Source organism: Lissotriton vulgaris, chromosome 12, assembly GCF_964263255.1.
Source record: "Lissotriton vulgaris chromosome 12, aLisVul1.2, whole genome shotgun sequence".
NCBI lineage: Eukaryota > Metazoa > Chordata > Amphibia > Caudata > Salamandridae > Lissotriton > Lissotriton vulgaris.
This window is the reverse complement of record NC_141700.1, coordinates 811,957,739-811,983,477: the sequence shown is the minus strand read 5'-3', so window position 1 is coordinate 811,983,477 and position 25,739 is coordinate 811,957,739. Positions and strand designations below refer to the sequence as shown.

Genomic DNA, 25,739 nt, shown 5'->3' with positions numbered 1-25,739 from the left:
ATTTAAACAGGAACTCTTACAATCTCTTACTCTCACATATACTTACTTATATACATCAAAACTCACATACACTAGATTAAAATATATGTCGTTACTAAAAAACACAATAGTGAGACAGTCATTCACTCACTAACACACACATATACACACACATCCACCCATTCAGTCCTGCACCTATGCTGTCTTCAAAACACATACAAACAGTGAAGTCAGTCACCAACCCATGCAGCTACTTATACACAAAGTGAGACACTGATACATATATTTCAATATTTAAAAGTTACTCGCTAATATATGTATTTAATAAAATACACTTAATAAGGCAGTTAACCAAGCATTTTTTTAAAAAAAACATCCATTTACACACTTATTTAACCATTTATTCTTCCATCAACCTTTACAAATACAAATATTAAACATATTAATTTTAAAGAAAGACACACATTCACTGGCTGGTGTCATGAGTGATGTCACTGACGATGTCATGAGTGATGTAATATGTGACGTCATCAGCAGTGCATTGCAGGCGCGCTTGTTATAGTGAGTCCAACTAACTATAACGTTGGAATTTCTATGGTTGTATGTCAGTAAAATTTGCAGCTAACTATAACTGGTGTGAAACCTATGTTTTTTTAAGTGAATTTAATAGGTTTTTTAAATGCTAATTCCTAACTATAACTAGTGTGAAACCTATGGTTTTTTCAGTGAATATATATATATATATATATATATATATATTCTTTTTTTTACAGATGGGCATAGATTTGTGACCTCCCACTCAAAGACACTCTGAATATACAGCTTAAGAAAGTCTAGTCTATTGTATTATATATATAGGTACTTGCAAAGTGCAGTGTTCACCTTTGAAGAAGGTCTCTTGCCGCTACAGAAAAGGAAGTTACACTAAGGTTGGCGACCTTCCAAGGCATGCGTTGACCTTCCTGTGGAATTGCAACAACGTTTTCTTTTTCAAAACAAAAGGTAACAGAGTTTAAACACTTCACTAAAGAAATGTACATTCTCCTCGCCTCATACTTGTTAGCTTGAAAGATGGCATGACCAAAAACATCTTAGAATTTGATCATAGTAGGTCTTATAATGAGGAGAGTTGAAGAAATTGTTTTAGAAAGATGGGAACATTGCTAAGAAAAGAGTGGTGCATCAGCATTAGACTTTAAAGGTAAAATTAACTTATGTCAGATAATTTTTTTTTATGGTGGATGTTCTGGTTCACACATCACCAAGGCACAACAAAGTATGGAAGATTCTAGACCTACCAAGATGTGCTTTTAACCAACCCTACATGTCAACTTCATAAAAGAGATTTAAATATCTGGGAGAGGCTAGGAGAATTTAATCCAATTAACAGTGGCAGGGCTGATCCAATGTGTAGAGAGCTGTACCAAGCATGCTCATTCTCGAATCACACTGTTTGTGCCACCGCTGAAAGCAAGGGTTAGAAGAGGCAGCAGGACCAGTGGACGTTTTGTGACAGGCATAATTAAATATGGTATGAGGTGCGAACCAGAGATGAAATGGAATTCAAGCCATATCTCCAGTTGTACTTTCATTGCCTGTATGCAGTGTTGAGCAAGTGAGGTTCTAGCCACCTGCGGTACTTCTAGACAAAGGAAGTAAAGGGGGAAGAAGTCATAACCCTGGTTCATGATGAGACTTTCCTTCCTGCTTTGGGACTGTCTGCAGAGCTAACTATCAACCATGTCACTGGAAAAGCAATTCTAATAATTTGGTATGTTCTTTCAACCTCCCAAAGCCACTAATGCTCTTAAAGCCTGTAAAAAGACACCTGTGCCTGCACAGTTACAAGTTACAAGCCCTCTTCCCTCCTGAGATCCCCAACTACACAGCTAACAGACTGTGAGTCCCAGTCAAACATTCCCTGCTCAATGACCTCAAGCAAAACTGGCTATCCCTTGGAAAACAAGTGGTTTATCACAGACTGGTCCATCACCAAAGGAATATCTTCAGCATGATGAAAACAGTGAAAAGCGCAGCTGGGGAAAAATACAATTGCTTTTCTTAAAGGATGCAGGAACTACAGAAAAATGTTTTGAGGCCAAGATAACTTATTAAGTCACGTAGATTATCTCAGCTAACAATACAACACAGCTTCTCGAATCCTCCCAAGCTCCCACATCGCCAACTCGGACAATGAAATACCTTTATTCCAAGATGTGTGCAACAGTTTTGTAAGATATTCTCCTGAATGATCAGCACATTCTGGGAGAAAATATCCAGGGCACCCAGGAGGACAAGTGTTTCTGGCTTTCTTTTCATTCCAGGAATGAGTCTCTTCTTCACACTTTATGGGGAATGGATTGAGCTTGTTTTCTGTAATAAAAGTAAAGAGGCTTCAACAAGACATTCAAATTTAGAAGCACGCATATTATTCAAGAGATAACTCACTCAGGGGGTGTCAGTTCACATATGCAAAATGTGTCAAAGAGCCTGGTAAGGATCTCTTTCCATGCTTTATTCAAGGTACTGACTGATAACTTTACATGCATATACCTATGAAAGGGTCTTCCCAGGTACTGTCGGTACCAACAAAACGATCCCCCTAATAATTTGAAAGGAAACACATACAAGAGCTCATGAATACAATGTTCTCAACTAAAGCTCCAGTTTCTGCTTCTAACCAGGTAGAGCATTAGATGTCCCCAGAGGATAAAGTTTAACCTGGTTTAAACGTCAGCAAGTGCAGGAAAGCTACAGTTTGTTTGGCGGGTCATAACGCAGGAGTAGGATGGCCGGACGGCCAGGATTCGCCCAGACGGTCCGGGTTTTAAAAAAGCTTCTCTCAAAATGCTAACACTTTTTGCAAAAGAAATATATATCTCCACACACGGCCCCATTTCTTTTGAGCGAGTCTGCTGAGCATGTACATTTATCTCAGTGCAGTGTTGGATTATGTTGACACGGGCCCTGTTATCACACCAGTTTATATGTTTAAAGAATCTTCTGCTGTAATGCATTGACCATATCATGAGTGATGTGATCTGTGAAGTAATTAGCAGTGCACGGTAAAGGTGTGAGTTATAGTGGGAGAAGTCCACCTATATGTATTTGGGGTGGGGGTTTCAGGACACAGGAACTAGGTCTTGAATCCTAAAATGGCTGCCCAACATTTTTGTCAATGTTTATTTTGTTGATGTTTGGCAGATATGATCATTTAATATGCGAGATCCCACGGGAGTCTCTCCACTAGATATCTTTAAAATATAAAAGCCTTAATTTCTCAAAAAATACAGAACAGATTTATACCAAATCACAAATGCACGATTTCGGAGTTAAGCTTTGTGGCAAATTTGGTGTATAACCCCTTCCATGCTTATGATGAGCTCAGCTAGTCGTGAGGCACAGTGGAGCTGTGCTCATAACAAGCTGAGCTCGTCATGAGACACAGTGGAGCTGTGCTCATGATAAGCTGAGCTCGTCATAACTGCTGCGGCCTTCAAACGTGCGGCGAATTCCCCGCCTGTGCGGGCGTTCTAAAGGAGAGGGCGGAGCCATGCCGAGTCCTTCTCGTCATGAGCACAGCTCCACTGTGTAGCATGACGAGCTGGACTCGTCATGAGTACCGCAACGCCGCGCGCGGCCCCTCCCCCCCCCCGCACCGCGGGGAATTAGCCCAGCGTGGAAGGGGATAATTCTGTTCACCCATTTCGTTGTAGAGTTGTCTAGGGTTCCTATGAGAAACTGCATGTGGAAAATGTGTATTAGGATCACCCCACCTTTTTTCTCGGCCTCTGCTTTACAAATCACCCTAAAATTTCCTAGGAAGGCGCCGAGAGGGATGATTTTTGTTTTTTGGACAGTTTTATGAAGATTGGTCAAACATTGCCAAATTTATTAGCAAAACAAAAAATGCCCTATCTAGGGAAAGTTTGATCCAACTATAACCAGTCCATAATTTGTAAATAATGCAAGATCCGGGGCCCTTATCAGGAGGCCACTGCAGACTGCACCACGCATTGCCCCTGCAAACACTGCCAATAACAGTACCAACACAATTACTATTGGACTCTTAAAAGTGTGACAGTTCAGACAATTCCGGACGCCTAAAGCTATAAGAATGGTGCAGAATAGTAATTAGACTAAACAGCGCCACCATCTGGTGGACTGTCATAAATGTCGTGCACTGGAAACCACTGGCTTAAATTAAGCATATATATTATATTATATATATATATATATATATATATATATAAAAACCAAAAAAAAACGTCCTGAGCTTAAGGAGGCACTCGGCAAACAGGTAACTTTATCCAAAGCATTTATTGCAAGCCGATTTGCATTCCGTTTCAATTCTGTGGCCTTACGCGTTTCAGGGCGCCTGCCCCTTAATCATAGGCTGCTCATCAAGGTGCGCCCCGTGCTGCTTGCGTTTTTTTTAGGTTACCGCCCTGCGGTGGGCTTTCTCTCTAGTGAGTGAATACTACTGCATTCTGGTTCCTGCAGTTCATCGCACAGCACTATTTTCCTTTGGTGGAAAGTGTCACCTCAAAGTTATTGAAACACATTTCATACCCTCCAGTGGGTTACAGGAATCCACGTCGACCTGAAATTTTGAAACCTTCTGCCCCACATTCGAGGCTCGGCATGATTCCAAACCCCGCTGGACCTCTCACAGTACACGAGGTGGTTTCATCACTCCACAGCCGGACTGCCACGTATTGTATTACCAAAAAAACTTCCTGAGCTTAAGGAGGCACTCGGTAAACAGGTAACTTTATCCAAAACATTTATTTCAAGCCAATTTGCATTCCGTTTAAATTCCATGGCCTTACGCATTTCAGGGCACCTGCCCCTTAATCATAGGCTGTTCATCAAGGTGCGCCATGCTGCTTGCGCTTTTATTAGGCTACCGCCCTCCGGTGGGTGGGTATATATATATATTTCAACATTGAATTACTGTATATAGACAGAACTGGATCTGATTGTAAATACTTTATTTAAAATTGTTGGTTCAGGGTTACTTTTTGTACTTCACGTAAATTGTACATAACTATGTGTAATAACTACAAACATGTACTATCCATTTGTCCACTATGCAGGGTTGGTGGTCTAGATGACCATGGAAATAGTAAAGGGTACTTACACTTATCACTGTATTTAAGTAAGGTCTAGACCTGTGGACTCTATGGTCCAGTTGAAGGCAGGAGCCGAAACGCGTAGACCGTCCATTTGATGCACTTTCTTTTTGCACTTGGTGTGTAAATATAAAACGCGAAGAAATCATCTGCTGCTGAGCCGTGTCTTTGTCTACTAATCGTAGGAAGAAGCAGCGTGACCAAGGGCTTTCCGCCCGAAACGCGTCGCTGGTTCTGTTTTTTTCAATAAAATTCCATCTTGCTGACTTTGATGGTCCGGTCCTCGTTCTTTGCTGGCGTGGAGGCGGTGTCTGCGAGCGCAGAGCAAGCTGAGGAGGAACTGTTATATATATATATATATATATATATATTACAGCTCAGAAAGCACCAAAGCGCCGCACTCCCAGGCGGGTGCCTCCGTTGCGAGGGTGCACTCGCAAATATATATACTCATACACCCACTCATACTTCAATATACCTTGGCATATATATATGTGTATATATATTATATATATATATATATATCTTTTTTTATACTTTACAGAAATACACATTCACTGAATGATGTCATCAGTGATGTCACTGAGCATGTCATGAGTGATGTAATATGTGACATCAACAGTGCATTGCGGGGTGCGAGTTACAGTTAGGTCTACTAACTATAACAGCGGAATTTCTATGGTTTTGTACGAGTGAAATCTCCAACTAACTATAACGTTGGTCCCTGAAACCTATGGTTTTTTTCAGTGAATAAGGTTTTTTAAATGCTAATTTCTAACTATGCCTACAAAGGTAGGACATGTGAAGGAAGAGGAAGAAAAGCGCAGAAAGAAGCAAGACAAATGCAGAAAGAGGCAACAGAAGTCCAGAAAGATGAAGAAAAGTGCAGGAAGAAGAAAAGATGTGCAGAAAGAACCAACAGAGGAGCAGAATTCCTCCTGTGCCCCCAACTTTTTTGCTGATGGGTTCTGGTGGTAACTGACTCTGACTAACCAGGCCTAGAGCCAGTGCTATGCTAAAAGACACTTAGAATACAGTGAAAACACCTACATACACTAGGGAACACTATGCGTTGGGGTACCCCTGAGATTAGCATGACCTCCTCTGTATTTAGCAAGAGTTAATGCCTGGGTCATTGCATGAGTACATGCGTAGTGACTGGATAATTAGAGTGCTACGAGAGTGCATGGTGATTTTATAAGTGCTTGAGTTTTGGTGCAGTGATTGGATAAGCACATAGAATTGTCTGGGTGATTGGAGGAATGCATAGATTATACCAGGGAGATTACTGGGCTGCATAGGTAGCACTCAAGGTATTGCAGCAGTGCATGTGTTAGTGACTGGGTCACTGCATGAGTACATGTGTACGGAGTGGATAATTAGAGTACTGCAAGGAGAGTGAGTGGTGAACGTATAATTGCTGGATATTGGAGGAGTATTGGATTAGTATATGGTAGTGGCTGGGTGACTGGAGGAGTGCACAGGGAGTAACAGTGTGATTGTGTGACTGCATGGGTATTACCTGGGGAATTGAAGGAGCAAATGAGAAGTGTCTAAGTGGGTACAGGACTGTACGGGTAGGGCATATGGGATTGTAACAGTAATCAGTTAGTGCCTGGATCACTGCATGAGTACATAGCTAATAAGTAAAAGATTAGAATACTGCAAGGAGAGTGCCTGTCATGGCCGGGTTTTCTGATTAGATGGGATCAGCCCCTAGGGGCCCCTCCAACCCAGCCAGAACGTAACCACATCCCTCCTCAGGACCATCTATCCAGGAACCTAGGTACCTACCTGAGGATGGGGAACTCGCAATATACAAGCTCATATTATTAGAAACACCACTAAATCTATAGGGATACTAAGAATACTCACTGATTACTAAGGATATCCATGCCCTACACTACACTCATACCTTATAGTCTCGCGGCCACTCAGACCCAGACTAATCTACCCCAGGGCAGATATGACACACAATCCGGTGCGTCTACACATGGGCCTGCAGAACCCAATGCTCTCTTTTCCAAACGGTTTACAATCCGGCAAACCTACACGCCAGTCATCCCCCCTGACGCTCTCACTTACACAAGCCACAATCCTGTGGGTATACACGCTGGTAATCCACCCCAGCGTTCTCACTAACGCCGCATATCAACGACGACCACATTCCTATGAACACCTTCAGTTATATGTTGGGAAGTCTGTCTCTCCCTATTCACTAAGGGCTTGCTACTACAATAATATTATGGGATAGCCGAATTACTTAGTGTCAACAATTCCCTAGCTCAAGGGCTCCCTGTTCTCCCTATTTATTCAGACTTACCGGATCAGGGGCAGCATCTGTTCTGGCTGTAACATCTGACTAGGAGGAAAAAGGTTACCTATGCTTTGGAACAGAAGACGCTGTTTACAGGATTATGGGAGGGTGTACTAACTTGGTCCCTTAGTTGCAGGTCTCCTCTCTCCCTAATTATTCACTATCACTTACCTGATCAGGGGTAGCATCTGTTCAAACAGTAATACCTACTAGGAAAGGAGATTACCCTCACTGTATGGGGACAAAGATATACACACTATGTGATTGAGTTATTTCTTGATTTAAGCGCTCCTACTCCCTTCTGATCCATCAGTGGCTCAACGGCAACTGGCTAGAAGCCAGACTAGCTTTATCATAAAAAAACTCATGCACTGTAGTTATGGGGATGTTTATTGTAACAATAATAAAATACACATATACAAAACTATGGGGTCTCTATAACTAGCAGTAACTTTAACACACCGCTGAAAGAAAAGGATTAAACATACAATTTATTTGCGGGGTAACAGGAACTTTTAACACACCGCTGCAAGGAAAAGGATTAGCAATACAAAAGCCTAGGGAATAAAGATAAGATTAAGATGTAAGTGTGATTAGTTCAGACTACCTCACCTATTAGAAGGAAGATTTCTCTCTGCCTCTGGTGGGATTAGGGCTCTCTCTGTCTCTCCCTCCTTCACCACATCATCACGCCTCTGGTTCAATTGCTCCAGCTGACAGCCTTCTTTGATGCTCTCTGCACTGCTCTCTCTCTCCTCATCTTCAGCAATCGTCTGCCTTCTTTCTCCATTTAAAAACTGCACTCTATTCTGCAGCTCCAGCAGACATCCTGTTCTCTCTCCAAGCTGAACTGAGCTCCAAGCTGAACTGAGCTCCAGGCTGAACTGCACACAAGCTGGAATGAACACAAACTGAACTGAACACTCCTCCTCTCCTGTAGCTCGCTAATATGGAAGCTTGTCCTTTCATGGAAAGTTACGGCCAGTAACCTGCCGCCCACCAAATTCTTGTACCTCCCCGTACCAAGGACACGTTCCCAGCTGGCCAGCCTGAAGTTGTGTCTTCGGAGTGGAGAAAAATACATTCCTTCGATAAGGGCCAGCCTGAGCCGGTTCTCTCCAAGCGAACAACAGCTTTAACTATAAACTTTACCTTTACTCTAAAAAGCCTCTCAGCTTCATCAAGATGGAGTCCCTCTAGTTCTAGGCCTGTAGGCCTGAGAAGGATGAAATACCCCTTAGCTCTGTCAGAATACCTACATAAACCATACTAATGTGTCTAATATAAGCAAGTATGTCAAAGCCAATAGGCAATAGACAGGTTAGAGTCAAGAATAAGGGATCTATCATCATATTAAGCAGCTATCCTCTTCTAGGTCTGGAAGAAAGGGCTTAAAAGGGCCAACACAAGCTAAGAATACCTATCCTAGATGTGAGCAAGATAAAAGTCTTTATCACTGCTAAATAGAGCCAAAAACCCTGCCATAACAGTGCCTGAGTGAATTTATAAGTGCCTGGGTATTGGCGGAGTGTTTGGATTAGTACATGGTAGTGGCCGGGTGACTGGAGGACTCCACAGGGAGTGACAGGGTGATTGCTGGACTGCATGGGTACTACCAGGGGAATTGAAGGAGCGAATGATAAGTGTGTAGGTGGTTAGATGACTGCATGAGTAGTACACAGGGATTGTAGCAGTGTATGTGTTAGTGTCTGGATCATTGCATGACTACATGGATAGTGACTGGATGATTAGAGTACTGCGAGGAGAGTGCAAGGTGAATTTATAAGTGCTTGGGATTTGGCGTAGTGATTGGATAAGTACATAGTGCTGACTGGGTGATTGGGGGAGTGCCTGGGTAGTGACAGAGGGATTTCTGGAGTGCATGGGCACTACCGAGGTAATTGGAGGAGTGAATCAGTAGTGTGTAGGTGGTTTGAGGTCTGCATGGGAAGTGCTTAGGGGATTGTAGCTGTGCATGTGTTAGTGCCTGGACCATTCCATGAGTACATGGATACTGACTGGAAGATTAGAGTACTGCAAGGAGAGTGCATGGTGAATTTATAAGTGCTTGGGTTTTGGCAGAGTGATTGGATAAGTACACACGTCACATCAGTCCCGCCCCCTCCCTTCACCACTCTGCAAACGCACCCCCTGGCAGGTTTTAAGTTGGGGGATTAATTCCCCTTGAATCTTGAGAGTCTCTGGGGGCCAACTAGCCCACCAGGTAACTCTAGTAAGCACCACAGAGCTGCGTTGCAGAGAGGTGGTCCAAGGCCATGCCCTTTTTTACACCTCTCTGCAACGCAGCTCTGTGGCGCTTACTGGAGGTACCTGGTGGACTAGTTGGACCCTCAGGATTTATGGGGACTTAATCCCCCAACTTAAAATGAGTCATGTGGCGCCTTTGCACAGTGGTGAAGGAAGGTGGCGGGGCCTGATGTGACATGTGTGCTAACATGCCCTGTGGTTACAGAGAAGTGGTCTGAGGCCAGACCACGCCCCTTTTTACCCCTCTTTGCAACGCAGCTCTGTGGTGCTTACCGGAGGCACTGAGTGGGCTAGTTGCATCCCTTGCTTATTTTGCCACTGGATTCAAGCAAGCCAGGCTGAAGACGGCTGAAATGCCAGAAACCGGTCCTCGGTAGCTTGTTTCCGGTCCAGGGAAGGCATGGCTTGGCAGTTCGGGCTGAACTGTTCCCATGAGGCACAGGGTCAAACTGATTTGCATATGGCCATGTCTGAAATGGGGTGGCAGAGTGGGCTAAAGAACACTGATGGATTAATCCCAGATCAGTTGACTGGTGGCGAGTGCTTGTATTGTCAACGCTCCGTCCATCATTTCCTTTGGTTTTTCTTTGCATCCCAGGGACCTTCAGGATTCAAGGGGACTTAATCCCCCAACTTAAAACGCGCTTTTGCACAGTGGTGAAGGCAGGGGGCGGGCCTGATGTAAGTGTGCAAACATGCTCTGTGGCGCATTTTAAGTTGGGGGATTAAGTCCCCTTGTATCCTGAGGGTCCCTGGGGGCAACTAACCCCCAAAAGGGTAGAAACACCCTGACCCCTAGGCCTGTTTGCCTAGCCCAAACAAGCATTTTCAATGCAATCGGTCTCGCCTTTGGGACCTTCCAAGTATTTAGCCATGCAGCACATTATGCTGGGTTCTATAATATCTACTGTTTAACATGGAGGTTTGACACGAATAGGCACATTACCATATCATACAATGTTAATGATAATATTTGCAAAACTGTTGCAGCGTCTCTGTTCCGAGTGGAAGCAACCTAGTTAAACACATTACCACTTAAGGCCATTCATTTCAAGTTTACGCTAGCAGCCGACATCAAGTTAGTTTCAAGTGCCGTAGTGCGCAAGTGATTTTTCCATGCACGCAATACTAAAACAATCAAACCAAATAGTGGGGCCTTTGTTTTTAGTTTATAGCCAACAAACCGGCTTACAGCCAAGTCCAACATAACAGGATGGCACGGACTACATTATTTTACAAAACATGACTTTTCTGGGTTGTGTGCCAAATAATTATGAAAATGTTGCTGCACATGTTTCCGTTTCAAATCTTTTGATATGTAACAAATTTGAGAATACAAAATGGAAACAAACACGGCACAATATAGGCGTGCTAGAAACAATCAAGACTGAAGCAACTGGGGCTAGTGCCCAGGCTGCGCTGTAGGCAGTCCTGTACACAGAATGAAAGATGAAGCTGTGCAGCTGCGCATTCTTGGCGGAAAAGAAAACATTTCATCTTCCTCTTCGCTAAAATTAAGCAACCGTGGTCTACAGTTGCACTGGCTTTATCTGCGCGGTAATCCAAGGAGGCTTTGATGCACTGTGGAGTCTACAACTCAGATGCACACGGCCCTCACAAAAGGTAGACCGGGTCAGCTTGGTCTGTAGACAGGCAGCCTGGTACAGAGCTCTCTACACAGACAGTCCTGTTCAGCAACCAAAACCAAGCAAAGTAAGAGGCACTCCGGTGCAGAGCTTTGCACAGCAATACCTCTGTCGACACACAGGCAGCCAAGTTCAGAGCTCTGCAATTAGCCTTCTAATTCCAACTCTATGAAGCATTAATCCTCCCGTAGTAACCTCCCTAGTAATTGAACGCATCCTTAGTGTATTGCCTCACTTCTTCTATTCAGACACCATCATTCCTTTGAGGCACTGACCTCCCTCAAAGCAGTAGCGGCACTACAAACGCTTAACAAGGTTACACATGTGTACTTTAGCCGCTCACCTTTTCTTCGCCATCCAGTTGATACTCCTTTCTCTCCAGCATCTGTCCCTGGTGGTACCACTTTTCGGCATGCCCCAGTCTGAGTCTTCTCTTAGTCTGTCAGATGGCATCTGACAATAGTGTGTTTTGGATACCGAGGCAGTTGCCTCATTACTCCATATTTATTTTTAAGTTTTATAGTTGCTGTTTTCGGTTTTCTTATTGATCTGTGGTACTTTGTCACAGTTGGAGTTGATTCACAAGGTCAGCTCAGTGATGAGCATGCCCCTGTGGCTCTACTATTTTTATATACCCATCCAATGGTGCTGCCACTTCTTAACGTCCCTTGTGATGATGCCACCCTTCCGATTGCCCCACAGTACTGCAAACCTTTGGACTTACCACAGTGGTGGTGATTCTTGTTAGCAAAGCGCTGTGTTGCTGCGGCAACAGGGCGCAAATTACTCCGCTGATGTTCTTCAGCATTCTCCCCATTGCTGCAACTCCTTAGCATCCCTCTTCAGTATCCGCTTGCGGCGCTTACAATCCTTTGGGCATCCTCTCGTGTTTTCCTGCAGCTCCACAGAATTCACATGTTGCGATTATATTTTTAATCATGACCCGATTACGCTGCCCTCTCTTCAGCCTCTCCTTATGGCTCTGCTACTCTTCACAATGGCAATGCATCCCTTCATAACACTTTCTTTATTCAGCATCTTTCTATAACACATAAATGTTTCAGCATGTTCTTCAAGACAACCGTCCAAGGAGAAGTGTGGCTCAGGGGTTAGAGGCGACAGACCCGGAAGCTGAGATCGGCCCTGGACCAGGGTTCAATTCCCCGCCTCGGCGGGTCTTGGGATAAAAATTCCACGGACTCGATAATTCTCGCTCCGGTGCCTTCTCGACTCACGGATTCACACTCTGCGACTCTGGGCAATAGCTTGCTTAATCTCCACAACGGCCCCTCGCGGCGGGATGCCTGGCTTTCACCTTGTGGATACCCTGCCGGGGTTATCTCACAGGGGAATAACAGGACAGGTTCCCTAAGCAAGCACCGGGAAACCCACTGCGGGTAGCTGTGCGCTATATAAGCTCAAATACATTTACATTTACATTTACAAGCCATCACTAGCATTATTACTTTGAATAGTTCTAACAGTGAGGCATCGATTGCAAGGCCGAACTTAATTCTCTCAGGGTCAGTAACAGGAGATACCAGCACCAAGGGAATTTGGAGATCTGCAGGAAGACTGCAGATCCATTGTGTTTCAAATAGAGATTTCAACAGCTTAAAAGCAGGCAAAAATCTCCAGATGAAAATCAAGACTAAAATGAGGCATTATTAGGGGATTCTTGCCCCGAATCCCTGGTCACTACTTGCTTCTTAAAGGACCCTCGGTGCCTCACTTACAATCTCCAGTAAATACTCCCTCTTGGAGTTGCTGATGCCTCCAATATCGGGGGAACTCTCAAGGGTGAAGTTAGAGAGAGGATTTCAGGGGCACTCGCAATGAAGGCTTAAGTGGTGTGTTTCTACTGATTATCTGAAGTCTGTACTTAACCTTAAGATCCTTCTTAAATACCAATAAGAAATAGAAGTGAAGAGGTGCCTATTCAAGACCCTCAACACTTAAACGGAGAACTATCATCGGCTGGTATCCTTTGGTTGTTATTCTGAAATCAGCAGGGGGCTGAAGCATATATTTCATGTTTTGAAGGCAGCATTGCAGCCTGTAGAGAGCTAAAGCACGGGCTATTCAGGTGCAGTATTAACCTTAAATGTGAATTATTCTCCCTCTTCAGAAGCAACTAGATTAATAACCACCTTGTTCGGTGTCATAAGTAAATGTATGGAAAGCCATAGGCAAAGACAGAGCATTAATGTAGTCATGATGGGATGGTAAAAATAGATGGGCAACTGATCTGTCTGTTAAAGTGAGTCAGTAATGTCATCATTTTTCAATATGGGAACATGTCAATTGAAAGTGTAGAAAAAAGGACCCAACCCTTCAAATTTTATTGGAACTTTGACAGAGAAGTGATCAGTGTGACTTAGAACCCTTTTATCATTACACCACCATAGTCACTATATTTCTACCATTAAAAGGAAGCCAACTTGTTGTGATGCGGTGCTGGATAGCAAAAGGACAAAGATGTTAACTGGTTTATATGTTCATGCGTGCTTATCCTAAAAAAATGTGTAGGTTATCATTGATGCACACATAATATCAATGTCAAACTTGTCACAGAGGGAGAACTAGGTAATTCAACATTTATTGCTGAAACTTCAAGGAGTGAAAAGACCCATCTGCACTACATCTGGATTGCACAATCTGATCATGTCTCTGGAATGCCAGTCTAACTTGGGTGGCTAACTGTTGACTCACAGAAAAAAGCCATATATCCAGATCTTCATTGGAAATCCTTTTAGACTAAAGAAAACTCTCCACACATGACTGATTTCATTTGGCTCAACAATCTCAACAGATAGTCAGGCTTCATGACAGATCCCACAGATGCTATTCCTGAACAGTCTACTATTCAATTAACATTGTCAGAAAAAAGTTATGGAAGGGCCATTTTACCCCAAAGCATCAGGGTACATTCACATTTTCTATTTATAAATGTGCATTCAAGCACCATTATTGGTTTGATCCATTGTACAGACCTTTGGCATTGAGGTTGTCTGGTTAGGGTGATTTGATTAAGAAAAAACACTAACTTTACATTTAATTGATTAGCATGGGTGCAATTTTAAGTTTGAAGTATGATTAAATCTTCATTGTATGTGAATATAAACACACACACACACACACACTTAATTTGTTTCCCTTGCTCTCCATTTTAAGGAGTGATATTGCATTTTTATGCCTGGTGCACACTACAAACCTAGCTGTATCTGGGCGCCTTAACCAGCTTATTAAACAAATCAGTCACCTATACCACACAGCCAGGCCAATGCTGCTACCACAGGCAAAATCCTGCCTTGCAGAAAGACCTCCATTCGTTTTTAAATAGAATGGTTTTAAAGGTTTTTTTCTGGAACTCTATAGTGTGTCTTGTAGTGTGCATTGTATTTTAATCTCACTTTTCATGTGTTTTACTGGAAAAGCAACTGATACGAACATTTTGTATTGCTGCTGTTTTCTGACTTCGGCTATAGAGGGGTTGTTGCAGGATTTTTTTTCCTTCTTTGCTTTATAGAGTGATTCGGTACTATACAAATAATACAGTTTGAAGGGGATGGGCAACTATAATTGTGTTCGCAGTCACAGTAAGCATAGTTACTGCTTAAACATTAGTGAAAACGATGGGATATGGGTGGGTGTGCCTGCGCTCTCAAATTACCTTTATTCTAAAATTAAGATAGCTATGTCATAAAACGAATCAGCAGACCAGACCATGCACATTATTTTGAGTTTTGCACAAATGTGAACACTTTAGGTAGACAAGCTTCAAAGTTCCCAGTGAAGCCTACCCGGACTCAAAAAGAATCACTTTTTGACACAAACAAGCCACAAAGTATTACACAGAAGCTGAAGAGTTACATATGCCCTCCTTGGAGAGCAATCGATCAACATTGCTAAGCGCGTGAATTTCACACCAGTTTATCTGAACCTGAACTGCAAAGACTGCATTTTACAGATTAGACGTTCTAGTTTCCCCATCTTTTGCCCCAGCCCAGCAGTGCTCCTTTAGCTGCAACTTCTAATATACCTGACAACCTCACCCACAGGCTGTGCCCGGCAGTACCCACCTTGGGTGATGGCCATGGACTCGAACCGGTGCAGCTTCCGCAGCAGGCAGCTCCACTCGGTGGCATGCAGGCTGTATATGAAATCCCGGGCACCCTGTGCGGTGTTTAGCGCCTCGATGGGCTCCTTCCGTGGGTGGGTATCCAGTGCTCTGCAAGTCCCGGGCCAGCACCAGAGCCGCAGCCGGGCAGGCCGCAAAGCAGTCCGGCTCAAAAGAGTCAACATTGGGGTGGCGAAGGGTAGAAAACCAGGGTCAGAGATGGTCCAAGAGCCAAGGTCTAGGGCAGCAGCATCCGCCCTCTGAGGCGAGAAGATCCGCGGTTTGCTGCTCCCAGAGGATCACCAACCAGCCTGTGTGTGAAGAGGGCACACGCCGAGCGCAAAGGGAGCCCGTGAAACTGGTGGCGAGGGGGCTCAGCTTGCAGGTGCAGGGCACAGGCTCCCAAGCAGGTGGATTGCTACTGTGGTGCACTACGGAACACTGAAGGAACTCTCGGGAGTTGGTGCAAGGGCTGCCGCTAACCCGCAGGCTGGCTCCAGGCGCCCTTTCACAGTGGTCGCACGGCCCCTGCGTGCCCTTGGGGGTCTCTCACCTGACGCTCCGTACCTGACGCCACCGCTTGTCAATCTCGCACGTGCCCCGGGAGGGAGGTCTCTTTGTGGTGGTGGGGGGGGGGGAGACAGGACACGCACAGCTGACAGGAGGCTCGGGACGGCAAACAGTGGGCGTCACCGCTTGATAAGGGTGCGTTTTCTCACCCCTCCCGCAGTTGGGGCGGTCCTGGAGTGACATCACTGCGCATGTGCGGAATCTGTGCTTCACTGTACGGGATGCGCGTGTACGCGGTGCATCTTAAAGTAGGGTCAGTACTAGGGCAGCTGCAGTGTCCGAGTTGGTCTGGCTGCTCTGTGTGACTAACTATTGGTCCAAGCTATGAAGGAATTGCAGAGTTCCCCGGAGAACCATACGCGCAGGAATGGTACGGAGCACGTTTTCAGAACGCAACCTAGCATCCACCGCCTCGTATATCACAGAGTAAAGCAAACGGATAGGAGGAGCAGAGGCCGCCGATTCAAGTGAGGGAAGCCCCGCGTGACGGAGTCTGTAGCCCGGTGAGTGGAGCGGGCGGGTGGGGCTTAGTTGTAGGGGGGTGAGTGTGGCTGTGTGTGTGTGCGCTCGATTGTGCATGCGTGTGTGTGGCTGTGTGAGTGCGCGCGCGATTGCGAGTGAATGGGGAACAAAAGATTAGCACTGCTCCGGGCTGGACGTGCGAGTCCACAAACGCAAATCGCTGCGCGTGCCCCGGTTTGTCTCCCTTGAGAGGCATCTCGGCGACAATAGGTCTCGAGGGCGAGACCTAAAACAGCATTGAGGGGTCCTGGCCGGGAACATGGGGGCCTTCAGGCTCCACTAGCAGTCCCAAAGGAGATGGCCATGCCCCAGTGATGGGTTCCCTTGGGTCAAAAATGGCCTGGGATGGGGGCCGCTAAAGCCCGCTTCCATTTAAAAAAAAGAGTTTTTTTTCGAAGGGTGGGCCCCAGGGGATGAGGTCCCCAGGGCCAGAATCGATCTGGGAAGGGGGGGCCACACGGCCCGAGCTCCCTTAAAATAATTTTTTTTTTAAATAAATAGCCTGGCCCCTGGGACTAAAAATGGCCCTGAACGGTGGCCGATCAGCCCCCGGTGTTGAAAAGAAAAAACATTGGCTGATTCCTCCCGTTTAAAAATCTAGACAAATGTCCAGCCCTGATGGATGGTGTCCCTGGGGCATATAGCGCCCTCCGGAGGGGTGGCCACGCACCCCCCTTCCATTTTGTTTTAATAAAAGAAAATGGGTGAGGCCCCAGGGAATGGGAACCCGGGCCCAAAAAGATCAAAGAAGGGGGGCCACAAAGCCCCCCTTCTTAAAATAACCACAAAAAAACAAAGCCGGCAACTGTCAGAAAAGGAAGGAACCCACACTTCAGTAATTTCACACCATTCAACTTAAGGTGAAAAAAAGAGAGATAAACAAAGTTTAATATGTTTATCCGGGCGATTAGTTGCGCCGTTTTATTTTTTCAATTTTATCAAAAAATGAAGGGTCACTTTGGTCTAAAGAAATCACAGTGTCTTGAACGTACTAGCCACCAGCGTACAACAAAAAACTTAAATCAAACAGTGCATCAAAACACAATAATTTTGTACAACATACAACGTGAATTCTGAAAGCATACTATGAGTGAAACTTACAGTGTGTAAAAAAACACAAATTGTGGCAAATTATTACAGCAGAAAGGGGGAAAAATATATATATAATCATATATTTCAACATGACATGATCAGAAAATTGTTAATTGTTAAATGTAACCAATAGGGAGTCTATTGATGAATCTCCAAAAGGAAACAAAACCACCTCTCGGTGGCCTTATTAGCAGGCTTGTAGTTCCTAACAATTTAATCTGTTTGTCAGAACTGAGGACTTAATCCTGTCCGCCTACGCGTTTCGAGTTTGTGATGTGTCTTCTCAAACTCTCCTCAGGGCAAATTGAATTCTTTTCCCCGTTTATTAAACCTATTCATAAAAACATAAAGGTTTGGGGGACACTTGTTACTATTAGCTCCCATCAACCTAATCTCGCTTTCTCATACATACTACTATTAAAGTGACACATACCTCCGGGGAATAGAGGTGGTACAATTCATCCAACCCACATATGTCGGTATCAAAGGGGTTGGTGGGTTCTGTGCGTGCAGGGAAAATCAATGGTTTTGCTCCGATTTTCAAATCGCTTTCCACATAGTTAACTGCAGGTAAAATGAGCATATTACTCGCTGTTTTCAATGCGGGAAATATAACACTTTCAGGGGTGTTAGAAACCAATAGTCACTTACTTTGTTTGTTTTTCTTATCGAAAAATCAGAATGCCTTAGTTCAAAAGATTGTACCGGTTGTCTTTCAACAGCGACTGGTGCCGTGATTCTGTTGAAAAAAGCACGGGCGGCAATTAGTAATCACTCGGGAGCTTCGAGCTCCTTTGTAAGTGCACAGAGCGCGCGTTGGTGTTTACCAAAGGCTGCGCCAGGTAGGACAAGCACTCTGCTAACTGACAGCGCGTAACAAAGCGAAGCCCAAACAAGACGCACACGCCTTTCCATTTTGGAACGAGCGGTTAACATTAAAAAAGTCGACCCGTTCAAGCGCAGCCTTTGGTAAACACCAACGCGCGCTCTGTGCACTTACAAAGGAGCTCGAAGCTCCCGAGTGATTACTAATTGCCGCCCGTGCTTTTTTCAACAGAATCACGGCACCAGTCGCTGTTGAAAGACAACCGGTACAATCTTTTGAACTAAGGCATTCTGATTTTTCGATAAGAAAAACAAACAAAGTAAGTGACTATTGGTTTCTAACACCCCTGAAAGTGTTATATTTCCCGCATTGAAAACAGCGAGTAATATGCTCATTTTACCTGCAGTTAACTATGTGGAAAGCGATTTGAAAATCGGAGCAAAACCATTGATTTTCCCTGCACGCACAGAACCCACCAACCCCTTTGATACCGACATATGTGGGTTGGATGAATTGTACCACCTCTATTCCCCGGAGGTATGTGTCACTTTAATAGTAGTATGTATGAGAAAGCGAGATTAGGTTGATGGGAGCTAATAGTAACAAGTGTCCCCCAAACCTTTATGTTTTTATGAATAGGTTTAATAAACGGGGAAAAGAATTCAATTTGCCCTGAGGAGAGTTTGAGAAGACACATCACAAACTCGAAACGCGTAGGCGGACAGGATTAAGTCCTCAGTTCTGACAAACAGATTAAATTGTTAGGAACTACAAGCCTGCTAATAAGGCCACCGAGAGGTGGTTTTGTTTCCTTTTGGAGATTCATCAATAGACTCCCTATTGGTTACATTTAACAATTAACAATTTTCTGATCATGTCATGTTGAAATATATGATTATATATATATTTTTCCCCCTTTCTGCTGTAATAATTTGCCACAATTTGTGTTTTTTTACACACTGTAAGTTTCACTCATAGTATGCTTTCAGAATTCACGTTGTATGTTGTACAAAATTATTGTGTTTTGATGCACTGTTTGATTTAAGTTTTTTGTTGTACGCTGGTGGCTAGTACGTTCAAGACACTGTGATTTCTTTAGACCAAAGTGACCCTTCATTTTTTGATAAAATTGAAAAAATAAAACGGCGCAACTAATCGCCCGGATAAACATATTAAACTTTGTTTATCTCTCTTTTTTTCACCTTAAGTTGAATGGTGTGAAATTACTGAAGTGTGGGTTCCTTCCTTTTTTATACAGTATTTGGGCCCTTACCCCACTTCCGTCCGCATGGGCCAAACTCCCTTTGTTGTTACAAGGCAACTGTCAGAAGGCCCCGCCCCCTTTCTCCCCATCTCTGCAAACGCACCTCCTGTTGCGCTCTTGATTGGTGGATGAAGTCCCCTTCGCTTTTGAGGATCCTTAGGGGCCAACTAGCCCACCTGTTATCTCCAGTAAGCCCCACACAGTGGGATTGCTGAGAGGTGGTTGGAGGCCATGCCCCTTCTTCCACCATTCTGAAAACACAGCTCTTGGCGCACTGCTGGTGGGGCAATGAGGTCCCCTTGCGTCCTGAGGGCCTCATGACTAAAGTGAACTTCATTCTCGAAGCAGCAGTGCACCAGGAGGCGTGCTTAGAGTGGTGGATAAAGGGGGAGTGGCCTCTAAACACCTCTCAGCAATCCAGCTGAGTGGGGCTTACTTGAGGTAACAGGAGGGCTAGTTGGCCCCTAAGGACCTCACCATTAGTGATATCGATATCATCAGTGTTGTCATTTGAGATGTCATCAGTGATGTCACTGACCATGTCATGAGTGGTGTAATATGTGAGGTCATAAGCAGTACAGTGCGGGGGCACGAGTTATAGTTAACTCAGTTAACTACAACAGATGAATTTCTCTGGTTTGGTACGAGTGAAATGCCAGCCTAACAATAACGTTCCTGAAACCTTTGGTTTTTTCAGTGAATTTCTAAGTATAGATAAGTGAGTATGTGTTAGTATATGTATGAATAAGTGAGTGGGTGTGTGTATAACTGTATAGGTGAGTACGTAATGAGGCTGGGCATGTACGTGTTACTACAGGTGGGGATTTTTTAAAGTAAGGCTTCAAACAGCACTCAAACAGAAAATCGGAAAGGAACTGCAGAAAAACTCCAATAAGCAAAATAAAAACATTATCTTAAGAAGTAAGAGGTAAAAAATAAAGGCCAGAGCTGAAAACCAATGGACTAGGCTAGTGCACAGCATTGTGGATGATGTTAAACTGGTGGTCTAGCAGGGAAAGAGGGAGAGGGGTCCCCTGAATTCATGTGGAGCATTTGTTTGACTTTTTCGGTTTAGAAAGATTTAGCCTGTTTACCCCTTGTTTACGCACTGAATCATATTGTAATTTTCAATATTCATTTGAAACATGTTCCTGCATTCTACAAAAAAAGCAATAACATCCTAACAGATGTGAAGTAATGAGGATCTCGTAGCAGGTACAACAGTCTCATCACCAAGTGCATACCTACTAGAGGGTTTTCATTTACTATGCAATCATAAGAAGCTGTGTGACATCATGAGAAGGGATCTCGGACCATGAATGTATCACATCGGAAGAAATTGTCCCTTGGAGAGAAAAGACCTCTCTGCATCTAAGCGCAGAACAAAAGAGGTCTTGCTTTAGTCAATCCCAGACCTAGAAAACTATCGCCATCCAATCCTAGCCCAAGAACAGGCCATCTCCAGCCAACCCAAGCTCACAAAAAGGACATTGCCATCCAATCCAGGTAAAGAAAAGACCTGCCTCCTGCAATCCCTAAGGAAGCAAGGCCATCAACATCCAAACTCAACCCAGGATAAAAGGCATCAATTCCGGAGTAAGAGGCATTTTCCATAAATTCCAGGCCACGGTACAGACTATCTTCATCCTCAAATCAAACAGCAGTTCCCTTTCTACCAGCACAGTACAAACAGATAGTACAGAAATTAGACTAGTTCCCTTGAGACATATACAGGATAAGCTAAAACTTAGCATAAGGTACACATCAATTTATTAAAGTAACAGGAATGTGTACCTTATGTTTAGAATTGTATTAGTTCATGATTTTATCGTTGGTTGCTTTAAAGCTAAGTTTTAGCTTATCCTGTATATGTCTCAAGGGAACTAGTCTAATTTCTGGGTCCAACACCCCACTTCCCTTGACGAACTCAAGGGGTTCCTCTCTTTTCTTACAACAAACAGATAGTACAAACAGATCTTAGAAGCTTGTGTCCTACCTGAGCTGCCGTCCGTGCTACTTTCTCCAACTTCCAAACCAAGGTGAGAAATGTAGGCTGAAACTGGCTGCTCGTCTTTCCTCAAACAATAGAAATCATGCAGAACATGTCAATAATTGTTCAATGACTCTGAAGGTTCACACATTTCAAAATAGAAATTAAACCTCGGAGATGAGGCAGGTACTACATCACTCTAATATTTCATGGTAATGCCTATGTATATCAGCGTTTGTCCCACAAATGATTAGTGGAGTTGCACTGTTCAGGACCTGAAAAGAAGCTTGAGTTCATGTGAATTGGAATGGATTTTGCAAAATAGATACTGAGGCTTAACTCTCTGGCTATTCTACCCTACTTGACCATTAAAATACATCCCCGACTCTTATCTGGAACCATGAACAGCACCAGTGTTTTACCAAGTGCGAGCACTTATCTTTGGTTAGTAGACGCTACAGTTGGACAACAGGAGACACTTCAGTATTTTCTGTGTGTTGGTTTATGCATGTTTTAAACAGTGCACATTTGCCAGGTAATTCTTGCTGAAGAGTCTGGGTCTGCGATTGTGTGCTTATCCACCAACGCTGGCCAGCTGGAGTCTGTGTAGTACGATTCGGAGTGTAAGGAGCTTAACCCATGGAGAGCAAGCGTGGCTTCTACGTTGCTTGTCATTTTTGGGGTTTTAGTGGGCTTCATTAACAATAGCAGGATTGTTGCTCTTTTTGTAGCATCTCAATGGGCATACTTTCGAGTAATGACTGTGCGGTGATTGAGCCTAAGACACTTCAGTGTTGGGTTGGACAGTCAGAGTTTCCCTAAATTATCTGTGGTTAGGTGGGGAGAGGGAGGTCTGTTTCCTTGATCTCTGGACTGATGACTCATCTAACCTTGTCCGATTGCTCTAGGTCATTTGCACTGTTCTTAATCTACTTGACCAGTGTTCACACTCAGAGTGCGTTTTCTCTTCCTGTGCTTTTGGTTTCCATGTCACCCTATCCAGGTCTTGTCTCCTCGGTCCCCATTATTCTTTCTCCAAGTCCCCACTTCTGTCCTTAAGATTCTGCACATCCATGGTTGCCATTGATTTATAGTTTTCTTTCTGGTTCTGTGTAAGTTTGCTGCCAGGAGGGCGCCCTCTTCTTATAATAGTCATAATTCTATATCAACTGTAAGACTACAGAGTCCAATCTTATATGCATCCTGGGTGGCAGAAGGATGTGATGTAAGTGTGAGATGTGCTAGAGAGGTGCAAGAGAGATCACGATTGAGGGCAAACTGTGAACATGGGCATGTAGGGGGGTGCAGGATGTGGGGCTCAGTGTGGGCAGAAGTTGTAGGCAAGAGAGCAAAGGTGACCTGTGTGGGTGCAAAGAGCTCAGTGTGAGAGGAGGCGGGACTAAGTTACAGGCATATTAATTCTCCAGAAACATTTCAGACTTCCAGTATTCTTAACAAAAATAAACAACCAGTATGACAATCCTTACACACCCCCACTTTACAAAATCGCAGCACAGCTCCACCACGCAGAATTAACAATATAAAACCAGAAAATCATCAAACAGCATACCAGTTGTAATGTAAGTGCAGGCCAAATGGCACAACCCCTGACAGACTCATATGTTCAAATGTTCTGAGATAAGGCGGCCGGGGCGCGGTCTTCATGACAGTACAAAGAAGCCACTGAGTGCTACCTTTCTCTCCATCACTTCTAGGAAGCAGCTCTGACCTTGCAGTTCACCTCTTTCTGTCGCTAGCAGCCCTTGTACTTGACTCATGGGCGTTTAATGACCCATGTTTTCCTCTGCCCTTCTTTAGTGCATGGCTGTCTCTTCTTTCCGAATGTTTCCTTCGCTTCCCGAGTGGCCAATTCTCCTGATACAGATGGATGGTTCACTTAATTGAACCACTGATTGGCTGCAATCTCCGCAACTCCTGCCACTATATTTATTTACCTCTATTTTGTGGATGGCACGTTTTCTCTCTCTCTTAGTTCTTTCCTCTTAGCTTGTCTTTTTCCTGACTCAGGCTTGTTTATTTAATCTCACTGTTTGGTGCCTATGTTTGCCACAACTCTCCAGGTGATACGGGTTCTCTTGCCACTGCTCATCATTCTCGTTATCATGGTTACTTTATTACTCACTTTGGCACCTCTATTCATTATACTTGAATAAGTCTCTTGTGTGCTCTGTTTTCCATACGTTTACCTTCACATAATTTCCTCATTTTCATACATTCATCACAGAAGAACCACTGACATTTCTCAGTATCCCCAGTTATGATGGGAAAGGAGAAGTCGGCGTAAGGGGCGGACCCAGGCACTTCTCCCTTTGTGCCCTTATTGTCAAGTCTCCTACTGTGCCACTTGGCCTTAGTTTACCTGCAGTCACTGGTGTGCACAACCCCTTCTGAGGTCTTGGAAGAGGTGAGACTGCATGTATTTGTGGCTTTTTTATGGTTTGACCAGCATCAGGCCTTGGAAACAATACACGTCTCACTTAGGAACAATGCATACCATGTCTTCTCTTGACCGCCCACTTGTCCATGGAACAAAGCTCTTGCTTTTCTTTAGTTCTTAATGAAAACACTGTGTTCACAATAAGAGGACCTGTTAAAAAAAATAGACATGTTTAAGTCTCCTATGAGTTTTTTTCTGTTTTATAGGAAATTATCTGGTCTTTTGGCTTGGGGTATATGTTCAATACAAGATTTTTACTTCAGAAAAGGAAATATTACTGAATAACAGAAACATCACAATGGGGTGCAATTTAAGTTTACAAACATGAATTGATTATTAGAAAGTAGAACAGCGAGTGCAGAGATATATGTCCCCACCCTCAACACTGCGTACCACCAACATTCTTCTCTGTCCTCCTCACAAACATGTTATTCACACCTCCAACTCAGCAGAACATTTCTCATCTTACTTCAACTTGACAAAACTCCTCTTGAGGCCATTTCAATCCTCCTACATCTGTCCCAATCTTTATAATGTGTTCTTCAAGCTCTTTCCTCTCACACACATCTCCTGCTAAACTGCTACTCTATGTAAAGCTGCCAATCGTCAGTCCTAAACCATCAAACTCCTGGCTCGCTCTTCCCTAGTCTCTCTAAAGTCAATCTTAATACAGGCAAGTAACCACCTTACTTCAAACATGTGTAAGTCCTAACCACTACTACAGCTGAGGCTTCGGCACCGCCTAAATACTTTGCTGCCCCCCTTTCTTTCTCTAACATTCCTGAATGACTGCACAAGGCCAACTAATAACCCCATTCATCCACGTTGATCTGCTTTTCATGCTCTACAGAAATTGTCCCTTTCCAGGAATTCAATAATCGATCCTCTTAGTGCTGACTGTCAGACATCTCAATCTTTCTGCCACCTTCCACTCTCTTTATCCGAGCCCTTTACCGTCCAATATAAACAGCACAGACCTGGAACCTGACTGGCATTTATCCCATTGCTCCAATGATTAATTTACTATCTTCATGCTCCTTGCTCACCTTCCACTCAATTTTACCACTAAGGTTCCCATCGGGCACTGTTCTGATCCTCTGTCTTTTCTCACTGGATACCTCATCCCTTTCCCATCTCTTTGTTTTTTCCAATCACCTCTACGTGAAAGAAACCCACATTGTTCTACATGTATTTCCCACCACCACAGATCTCGATGGCTATGGCAGCACCAAAGCTAAACTTACCTAAAAGAGAAATAATCTATTTTCAAGTACCTCATCGGCTGCTACCCTCCCCTCCTCAAGCCTAACCACTTCACAACAAAAGTCTGACCTCCACACCCCCAACCATAAACCTCAGAGGAGACTTCAGATCTGCGATGAATATGAAACATTCATAACCAACAGTCACATGAGCTGGATTTTAATGATTGAACATTAAAAAAATCTGTCCATCTGTTTCCTTCCACACAGCCAAACCACTGATATCTTCACTTTTCTTACACAAACCAGTCTTCTGGTTAGTCTCTCCCCGTCACATTTGCCCCATTATA

General features: G+C 44.0%; 1 protein-coding gene across 1 annotated transcript in view; it reads right to left on the bottom strand.

Moving 5' to 3' along the window:
* The window catches only part of LOC147678858 (uncharacterized), a 121,333-nt gene that overhangs the window by 69,323 nt on the left and 26,271 nt on the right, over positions 1-25,739 (bottom strand). The window contains exons 3-4 of the mRNA XM_086946291.1: positions 24,245-24,337; positions 2,182-2,352 (exon numbers count right to left, since the gene is read on the bottom strand). Of these exons, the coding sequence (XP_086802417.1) occupies positions 2,182-2,352; positions 24,245-24,337 (264 nt within the window). The remainder of the gene's footprint in view (positions 1-2,181; positions 2,353-24,244; positions 24,338-25,739) is intronic.